Genomic DNA, 10,706 nt, shown 5'->3' with positions numbered 1-10,706 from the left:
TAATAGGCCTCTCTTTAGAACTGTCCAATAATAATCCTTCAAAAAAGGTGTTGTTTTTTTTAAAAAAAGAGTAGTTCGTTCACACACACACACACACACACACACATTTGCGTTAGCTACCAAATATTAGTATGCAGGATTATTTCCTGCCAGGGGTTCGATCCATTTACAAGCTAAACATTTTTCAAAATATGATACATAGTAAAATCATTCAAGAGACCATGAAGTAAGCAGCTAGAAAGAGATGTTTTTAGGTGCATCTGATTCCAAGAAAATGAGTTAACTAAACAAAGTTGAATCCCTCCAGAGTCAATTAATTGTTTTGGAATGCCTAATCACAAAAGAACTGTGATCAGAGTGCCTTTCTCCAAATCAAATCCCTGGGCCGCCTCTAAAGCAGAGAATGACCAGGGTCACACATGACAACAAGCTGCCGTGGGTTAATTTATCCATGTCAACGTGCACCATACCACCATTTTTAAAATGCAAGTTGCAGCATGGGAGCACTTACACATGGCTTGTTATCTCGTGTGAACCTGATCAGGCTGGGTTGTTGGTGTGGTTAAAAAAACTCCAATAACTCAATGGCATTTTCCACAACCACACTAACAACCCACCCTGGCCATGTTCGCATGACACAACAACCCCCCCCACTGCAGCTTGCATTTTAAAAATGTCAGCTATCGCATGTCTACAAGCCCCACTGGTGAATTAACCAACAGTGGCTTGTTGTTACATGCAAATAAGCCCAATATATAACATAGTAACTCTGCAATTTGTACCATTAGAGGGCTGCTCATATAGATCCTGTTTAGATGACACAGTCAGTCATGGTTAGGCTGCTAACCCTTTTGCAGCAAATGATTAGGAGCTTGTTTAAACCGTGGTTATGTAGCCACCATGGTTAGAAATGGTTCACACAACACGCTAAGCCATAACATTTAGCTCAAAATGCTTAACCACTGTGGCTTAGCGTGATGTCTGAACAGGGCCATGTTCTAAAATCTTCAACAGCCCAGCTGACTCCACAGCCATGCAAAGGAAGCAGTGTAGGACCTTTGTAACCACATGAGAAGTTACACTGGAAGATGTGCCACTAGGCTCACAGGAATCATCACTGATTAATGGTCCCTGATGTGCTTGGGCCAGCTCATATGTAGCTTCCTCCTTATGGCTGAACACATTGGGCTACTCTGCATGGAGGATTTCAGGCTACAACCCTATCCATAGCTTCCTAGCAGAAAGTTGCACTGAACAGTGGGCCTGACTGATGTCTGCCTTGTTAAAGTATAGGGACAATTTCATTGTTTTAGTGTACAGAGAAAAAACTCCAAAGCTGTAGAAATGCCCACAAGGATAATAGGATCTCAATGATGGAACTAACAGCAAATGCAAGTTCTCAGATCTGTGTTTGCTGAAATAACATTAATTGGGCAGATTAAAAATGTAATAAATAAATAAAAATATGTTGCACTTTCAGAGAGGAATAATGTGGCTTAAGGTGTGGATCTCTTCACTACTCCTGTGATCACTGGTTCTCCCCCAACAACTATTCTCTTTGTACGTCCAGTTTGAGTTTCTTTGGGGGTGGGGGTGGGAAATTATTAAAGCAGTCTGAGATGGATTTGGATGAGGGGGGAAAAGCAAACCCCATTTCCCCATCAATTCTCCCTACAAAATGTCCCCCAACACAGAATTGTTGGCTCTAAAGTGCCACCCTAAATTCTGAGTACTTTCTCAAAGTGTCTGTAGCAAATACATTAAGGAATATTAAATGAGACTTGCCAGAAATGAATCCTAAAAGCTAAAAACACTAAGCTATTATCTACTTGGGGTGAAAACTTCTTTATTTTGATGGTGAAAGGCAAATGTCCAGTTGCATTTTTTTTCAAGCTGTAGATTGAAATGCCAGTCTGTTCAGATGAGTCCTCCCTCAAGCTACAAGATCCTTTGCAGTTGTGAATTGTGGCTGCATGACAGGTCCATTGCAATTGTGTATTGGCACTTAACTGGTTGGTACCTATGAAATCAAGAGATGAGTAATAATTCAGATGCAACTGTGCCTTTATGTGAACCTTGTAAACAACTGATTATTCGCAATTTTTTTTAAAATGAAAAACTTCTTTAGAGTCTGACCACTAGTCTGTTCCACCAGTGGAAGAATCAACTAGGCCATTAATATCACCCAAAAGTTTGAAACACAAGCACATTACTGTCTCACCTGGTAGTGTTCCCGATCAAGGTGTGGCCTTTTCTCCTCTCGTCGGCACTGATGAGCAAATCCCTGCAGGAAAGGGGGTGCTATCTAGCACCTATACTCTGAAATGGTACATTCCCTTGAAGTTTTGTTTTTCACCATGTAGACGAGCCCTTAGGGCAGTGTTTCCCAAGCTTTTCATACCTGGGACACAGTTTCAGATTCACTTCACTAAAAATAGCACAAAACAAGTTTTTTTTTTTATCACCACCCAGAACAGTGGGAGGATGTTCTTCTTCCAAGTGTGGGATAGCCCAGCTGTCTTCTGGTGTTTCCCTCCCCTTTACCTCAGCATTCTGGGCTTAGGAATCACCTTGGGCAGCGGTGATGCTTTTGGGATGACCACGTGAGTAATGGCTATAGCAGGAGCTCCATCAAGGAAGCCCATCTTGTCTTTCTTGGAAGCTGCCTTATAGAATTAGTCCATCTAGCATATTATTGCTTGCATTGACTGGCAGCTGCTCTCCTGAATTTCAGTTGAGAATTTCCCCCAGCCTCACCTGGAGATACCAAAGACAGAGCCTGGGACCATTTGCATGCGAAGCACAAACTCCGTCCATGAGCTGTAGCCCTTGGAATGATAGTGGCACCCATATATTGTAGCTAGCAAGAGAAGATGTGAATAGTGCACATAGTGAATGCATCCAAAATGGTGGTTTCGTTTTTCAAAGCACACTGCTGTCCTTCTAGCAACACGCTATTATTAGTGTGCTCCAGCACACTACGTGGAATTTACTGCCTTAGGTAGAAGGTATGGCAGTTAAATAATTTTAAACTATATTTATTTTAAATGTGTGCCGCCTATTGCTGCCGCAATCCCCCACCCTTTTTCTATCTCACCGATACTTTTAAATGTTGGTAGGTATGGAAGAATGTTAATGCTGAAACCACGTGCCTGTTCTTCTCTGATTCACTACAATTATCTACCATCCTGTTTCATTTTGTGCAACAAACAGATGTTGTCTGTGCAACTCATTTGCTGAATAAGGCCTACTTGATGATGTTTAAATTTCCAATCTAGTTTTACCAAAGCCATTTGACCTTTAGCAGAAACAAAAGTAAAATGAGAATGCAGAACAGTGATTTATTCAGGAAAGAATTATTTATATACCTCAAATGTGTTTTTCATTAAAAACGATATTTATTTATACCATACATACTTCAAAAACAGTGTTTTTTTGTTCCTTAGATATCATTTAGCCATTTGTTTAGGTTTGTTTTGCCTTGTCAATATTTCTTCTTGCTTGATTCCTAATAAGTTGAGGGGTGTTTGAAGAGACAGTGCAGTACAGATAACACTACAAAGATTCATATGTTTGGGAAGGACACACCTTTACTTTTCTATGTTCCCTTTCACAAGCATACGGTACATACGCAGCATAAAACAAAACAAAGCATCTCTCCATCCAATTTTATATAAAAAAAATTAATTAAGACTAAATCAAGTCAGCAAAAATTGTAGACATTTTGATGTAAACATATTTTTGACATACTGGTCGGTAACATTTTTAAAAGTCTGTATGAATTCTGTAAATAATTTTGAGACTTGTATTCGCTATTTGAAAACAAAGAAATGTGGCCTAAAATAAGGCATTTCAATTAAGGAAGAAATCTTTTTTTTTTTAATTACACACATGGAGATACTGCAACTAGTGTTTTTTTTTTAAAAAAAAACATACTGTAGCAAACAATGCTCCCAGTTAAGCAAAAGGTAGTTGTGACCAAGTCCCATTGAAAGAGACAGAACCTAAGATAAGTGTGACCAACTTATTCCCATGGGTTTCAATGGGATTTAGTCACAACTAACTATATCTGGATTGGGGCCATTGAAAAGGAAGGAATCTATTCAACTGGAGTAGTTTCCTTTAGTAAAATTAACATACTGGATTGTTGATGGTGATGTGCAATTTACAGTGGTTGAAATTACACAACAGAGTCAACTTGGAAGCTACAAACAACCAAGTATTTCTGGTTTCGCAGTTACAAGAGAAATGTTCTAGGAAAGAAAAACATTCTCTTTGAGTTAGCAACACACTGCGGATTTTTCTTTTCTTTTCAAAAAGGGATCTGTTATATGACACGCACCATAATGATCTTGGCTGTAGGCTGAGCTTAAGTAAATATCATCATTCAGTCAGTATGCTGTGGTAAAGTAGGCTGCCAGTGTGGTTTGCCATGCTCAGACAACATGTGTAAACACCAGAAACAAAGGGTGGGGGGAGATTTGGAGAGCAGCTTCCCCCTGTCTTTCCCCATCACGGGCTTCTTCTCTGATGTACTCTTTCCTAACTCTGCTGTAATTCTTCCTTGACAAATCACCTTGGGAAAGTACAAAAGACTAAAACATTAAGGTTTGTTCTGGGTCCCCCCACCACAGCCACCAGCTTCTGATTTCTTGAAAGGGGAATAGCACATATTTTCCAAGCTTTAAGTGCTTGTGCCATTAATGGCTTTTGATTGCTTCTATAAAAACATGCCTTAATCATACTATAGCACTTTCCAGTGCACATCAGAAAACTTTGCAGAGGTCAGAAATGTTTTTCTTTTTAATGCAACTAAAGCCCAAGTCTTCAGTAGAGAACACACAAATTCATTCATTTCAGGAATTCATGTTCAGCCCTTAAGTCACAGAGGCTCTAATTCAACTTATTGGTAATGTGCGGCTTCTGTAAAACCGTGTCCTCCACCCACACCCCATCTTCACCATGTGTCTCCTCAGTAACGTTGGTGGGGGGGGGGGCATGTGCCATATTCAGCATTTCCACATGCCCTGGAAGTGGCAACTGGAATGAGAAAACATTAAGCCCAATGACATAATATCGTATGTTGCTTTTTCTAAATGTTATCAGGGAAATGTTATGGATGAGGGGGGAGGGGGATGACCTGGTTGGTGATGCATTCTCTGTGATGCTGAGAGTCACATGGGACTCCAGGTCAGTGAGCATAGGGCTGCAGCCTGAGGTACCTATTTCCTGAAAGCCCATTCTTTTTCAGTTGAAGAAATGACTTCCTTGTCTCACACTGTGTAGCTTTTCTTTTCTTTTAAACCAGACAAACAAACCTGTGGACTTGCTCTGTGGAAGAGGATATTATTTAGAACCTAAAAAGAACATTTCTTCATATTCTTTTCTTTGCTCCCAAATTCCTAGGATTTTTTTTTTCCTGATCGCCAAGATCTTGGCTTGTAGTTATGGCAACTGATTACATTTTGGTTACTGAAAACTTGTGCAAAGTTGGCAGTTTTGTGTTATCATTTAACCCTTTTTGTTCGGCATTCTCGCCCCATACTGACCAGACCACTTCTAACAAAGTGTATTTTTCTTAATAAGACACTGAAAGTATGGCAATACTTTTAAGGGAAAAAAGGGTATGGATATTATTACACATCCCCACATTGTGTAAGAAAAAAGTGCATGACTGGATTTATGTAATAGTAACAAGACCAAAAAACAAAACAAAACAAAAAACCTGTATCTGATCAGGTGCTCTAAAGCATGCCAGCACCTCTTCATTACGCATCTCTAGCAGGTAGTTAAAAAACAAGACCTTGTGTTTTCATTTCTTTCTTTTTTTAAAAAAAAAATGTGCATTGAAGCTAATATAAATGAATAGAGCTAGCCAGCAAACTATCCCCCCCTCCCCCGCTTATCTAACAGCTGGATGTAAATGTAAATGTAAAAAAACGCAAAACGAAACAAAAAAGGTTAAACCACCATCAATACAATTGTTTTACATCATGGGCCCTTCAAGGCTCAATATATACAAGTGTAACAGCCATGCGTAGTTGACGGTCTTCTCAAAGGTTTAAAATACACCATAGACAACGGAAGTTGTTCTCTCTCTCGCTCCCTTTCTCTCTGCAGTGCTTTGTTTCTTCGGCTTTTTTCCATTTTTTCCCTTCCTTTTCTAAGATTGCAGGCAACAGTCATAGGTAGGAGAAACAGTCTCTTTGGAGATGACCACATATTTTATAACAAAAATGGGGCTTTAAAATGCAAGTTTGTTCATGGTTTTTTTTCCGTTTTTTTCCTCTTTTTTTTTTTTAAAGCAGTGGAAATTTCATCCCAGGTTAAAGATACTACCCCAACCCACACAAAATAAAAACCCTAACAAACGAACGAACGAACGAAAATTAGAAAAAGAAAAAAAGAAGCACCTGGTGTTTTCTGTTTTGTTAAAAAAGAAAAAAAGATATATATTTATATTTATATTTATATATATTTATATAATAGTCTGTAAATGGCAGTTCAAAGAAGTAAGACCCTCTGTGAGAGCTGGCGTTCACCATGTCCACCTCTGAACTAATCTAGTGAAGTGAAGGGAATGTTTTTATGCAGATTAGGGTTCTGACTGTGTCGATTCCGACTGCGGACAGAGGAAAACATCATGTTGCATCCTGGGATTTTGCACTTGTGCATTTCTCGTAAGTGCACAGTCTTGTAATGCACCCTGAGCGTCCCTTTGTTGCTGTACATTTTGTGGCAAATGTTACACATGATCCCCCCATTGCTCATGGAGACACTGTTAAACATGAGGGATCCTGGGACTTCCGCACCCATGCCAACCGCTAAGGCTGGGGCATCCGCTTTGTGTGAGGATTCCCCACTGTCACTCGCCCCATCAACATCATCCAGGAGAATTCCCTCATCACTTCCTGCGTCAGATTCTCTCGAGGAATGGATGCTACTACTAGACTGGATACTGGAAGTGGTGCTGAGATCCAGCACCATGTATTCTTCTGACATGCCCCTTCCGTACCCATTCAGATGGGAATCCTCAGTACCTGCTGGGGAGGATGTGTCTTCCCTTATGTCATACCCTATCTGATGTGGGGCACCATAGATCTTCATCAAAAATTCATCACGGAGGTCCTTGCTAAGTGAGGGCTGAGAGGTATCCAGTCCCATGTCATCCAGTTCTTTGGTCAACAGTTTACGGTGCAGGTTTATGTTAGCACTGTGTCTGGGAAAGAAAGAGGAAGGGAATCAGGAGGAAGAAAAATATACAGTATTGCTGATTATAGTAGAAAACCTTACAGACGAAATCAAGTTAGCAACAAGTAATTTTCATACAACACTATTCCTTCTACCAGTTTTCTTGGAAATTCAGTCATTATTATACAGACAACTGATGTTCCTAAAAATGGTAGGCAAAATGCCGCAAAACCACAGTAATTCACAATCCTATTCAAAAATATATTTTTGCTATCATTTGACTTGTAAGTAATTGCAGCCCTTGTGTTTTAGGTGACATAATGTATCCTTAACTTTTTGTTTTTAATCAATGGATTAATGGTGCTCTTTCCAAAAACATATTATTTCACAAGAACTACACAGGAGGGAGGAAATCAGTGGAACATCTTTCTGTATGCACGAGATTGGACCCACCATTCACACTGTTATAGTATTGGATTGTAATCATAGAGACCAACAGAGGACAAAGGGTAATCAGAACAAAGAAGTTAAGGCTGGTTTATCCTCCTACCAATAACAGGAAAAAACTGACATAGAATATTTCTGGACAAGTCCAATTTTAAATAGGATGGAGCAGTGAAATATTTGAATAGAAACAGAAAAGGCCACATTATCAGGCACTGAGCAGTGGCTTACAACGGTTATGTATATGCTTAAATTTGGGAAACACAATCCATGTTGAGTGATGTGGGGTGATTTGTTTTACTTTATTCTGAAGAGTTTTTGAAAATAGTAGTGAAGGAATATGATTCTGCGCTGCTTAAGACTGTTCCAAGTCTTAGTGGCACAAATGTGGCCCTATTATATTTGTTTATATTATTGCCTCAGTGGCCTTATTGTATTTAGCTAAATTAATTGCTTCCTTTCCCACCTCAACATTCCTGAAGGATTGAGCAGGGGAACAATACATTAAAAAGAACATTTGAAAATGAACTAAAATATCCCATTAAACAGAATTTTAAAAAACTTTAACTTTTTTTTATTACTGTAATATTATTTTAATTTTAAATCCCATTGTCTGCATTGTGTGCAAATGATGGAGTCGATGCTGCTATGTCTACATATCCTCTTACTTCCAGGTGTATTCCTCCAGAAAAGAACTGGAAGGGCTGCAAGTTATTTAGTACCTTGCAAACTATGGGCTGCAGGTATGGAATCACCCAGCAGGCAGAGCTGAGAGGAAGAATCACATAAGCCATCATTATGGGCTATGGCACGGATCCTTAAACTTTGATCTGGATCCTCAAAGTCTGTTCTGCCTTACATCCTCAAAGCACAGGGACATTTGATAAGTCAGTTGCACATTAACATACAGCAGATGCACAGCTGCCTCATGGCAAAGATTTTAATAAAAAGGAAAAAAGGGCTTTCCTAAATTGAAAACAAAAATCAATACCGTTTTGTCACCCAGGTATAGGTGTGCACGACAATGTGTTCTAGCCTAAGACAGTGGTTGGAGATATGCATTCCCAACCACATTGCAATGCAGATGGAAATGCATTCCCTCTTCCGTCCCTTCTAGTTCAAATGGGGCTCTACCGGATGCCTGATGTTCAAATGTGCATTATGAAGCTGATGCACATCTGGATCCAATCTGGGTGTGTGGTTCCTGATCTACAAAGTTTACTCCTTCTGCACACGGATGTCCTTTGCAGGACTGGGGTGACTAAGAATAGGAAACCAAAAATGGTAAAATTAGATTCCTTTATGTTATTTGAACATTGGTTGTTCAAATAACATATTCACCAAGAGTGTATCTCTCAACCAGCTGGGTTCCCAAACATAGAAGAATAACCCAACTGTGCATCATAGCAGGAAAGAAAGTATAATAATATAGAGTTAATTTTCCATATCTGTTTACATGATTTATCATACCTTGTCATAACTCATTTACCTCATTAGATATAGCAAACAAGGACACCAGACTACTCTCCTTTGATAGAAGGCAGGTGGCTGTTTGTAGTTAAAGGATGGTTTGATAACTGAGAGATAACAAATTTGGATCCCAAATGGAGATTTCTCCCTATGGAGAAGTGCTACTGAGAGATACATCTGCAGAGTGGGGATGAGGGAAGGGGACGTATATATTGTTCATTCATTCCCAAAGGGTCAACTATCCTTTTACAGTAGGTATTGTACTACTGGCTTTTCTAAGGAGAGAAGTGTGTTATACATATCCCCCACACTGCACTTACGAAGGCTGAGCTTACCTTGTGATAAGATCAGCTTTCTAATCTTTTGCTAAATCGAGATCACAAAAGAAAGAGGGAGACAGACAGAGAGAGAGAGATAGAAAGAAAGAGAGGGAGAGAGAGAGACAGAGAGAAAAAGAAAGAGAACAAATTCACATTCCAATCCAGTCACATCTGGCTTTAAAAAAAGAAAAGAGAATCTTAAAACAATAAAATACAGGCTAAAAATGCTTGGGCCATGAGATCATTTTCTGTCACCCATCATCTCACTTACACTGTTGTCCTGATGGTTACCGGACCAACCGCACAATCTAAAACCATAAATCAAATTGGACAAAGGCAAATTCACTTCACCCACAGATCTGTTCTGAACAGATGCATGCAGTGTTCACATACATGAATGATAAATAAACCAAAGTAGGCCTTACAGCCTCCTAGGCAGAATTATTTCTTGCCCATTCTGGTGTCAGATGGCAAATTATTCAAAGGAAAAGTTTCTAAGCAAAATACAAAAAGCGCTTAACTGTGAATGTCTGTATGTTAACAAGCTGCAGTTGTGTTGCCAGTAATTGTAACAACACCACTGAGCTTCATGGTGTAATGAATGACACCATGAAATTACATTTGTGAAATATGCTTGCTCCCCTGACTGCGTCATGCAAACAGGCCGAGAGGCATGGTGACAACTTCAACTGCAACAACATAAAAGCTGATCTATGTACATGTTCTTTGCAGGTGGTAGCTTGTCATGCGAATCTGGCCATTTTTACCATGGTAAAAAGAGGCAGGTGCACACAGGCAGCCATTGCACCACAAACACTTTATTCTTTATGTTTGAATCCTGCCCTCTCTCTGAGAAGCTCAGGAGAGCATTTTAGCCGCTGCACTTTAGCATTTCGCCAGATCACAACCCTGAGAATGTATACCTTGCTTTAAACTCCTTGATGCGGCAGAAGAGGAGAACCGCAGAACCGGGCCCAATTATTCTCTAATATGCTGCACAGTAGGGCTGGGGATTAAGACAGGAATAGACAGGAGAGGCCATGGCTGCATATTCCCCTGCCTAGTAGACAAAGCAAACTTAATGCACAGGCTCTGGGCCTGTTTGCACATCACAACAACCCACTGTGGCTTAATTTATCCATGGGGGCTGTTGCATCATATGGGCGCCCAGCTTGCTGTGACTTGTCAGCTGCGTGAACACAGACTGCAGGGGTTGTTTGAGGGTTAGACAACCCCCAAATAACCCTAAAACAGGACAAGGGTTATTGAGGGTAGTCTAAC

The 10,706-nt window shown here is 39.9% G+C and overlaps 1 protein-coding gene across 1 annotated transcript in view; it reads right to left on the bottom strand.

The window, feature by feature from the left end:
* Positions 1–6,415: 6,415 nt before the first annotated feature.
* The window catches only part of BNC2 (basonuclin zinc finger protein 2), a 314,330-nt gene continuing 310,039 nt past the window's right edge, over positions 6,416–10,706 (bottom strand). The window contains exon 6 of the mRNA XM_063129236.1: positions 6,416–7,219. Coding sequence (XP_062985306.1) covers positions 6,559–7,219 — 661 coding nt within the window. The 3' untranslated portion in view covers positions 6,416–6,558. The remainder of the gene's footprint in view (positions 7,220–10,706) is intronic.

Source organism: Elgaria multicarinata, chromosome 6 (genome assembly GCF_023053635.1).
Source record: "Elgaria multicarinata webbii isolate HBS135686 ecotype San Diego chromosome 6, rElgMul1.1.pri, whole genome shotgun sequence".
Taxonomy (NCBI): Eukaryota; Metazoa; Chordata; class Lepidosauria; order Squamata; family Anguidae; genus Elgaria; species Elgaria multicarinata.
Note: the sequence above shows the minus strand (reverse complement) of the source record. Positions and strands in the feature narration are given on the sequence as shown.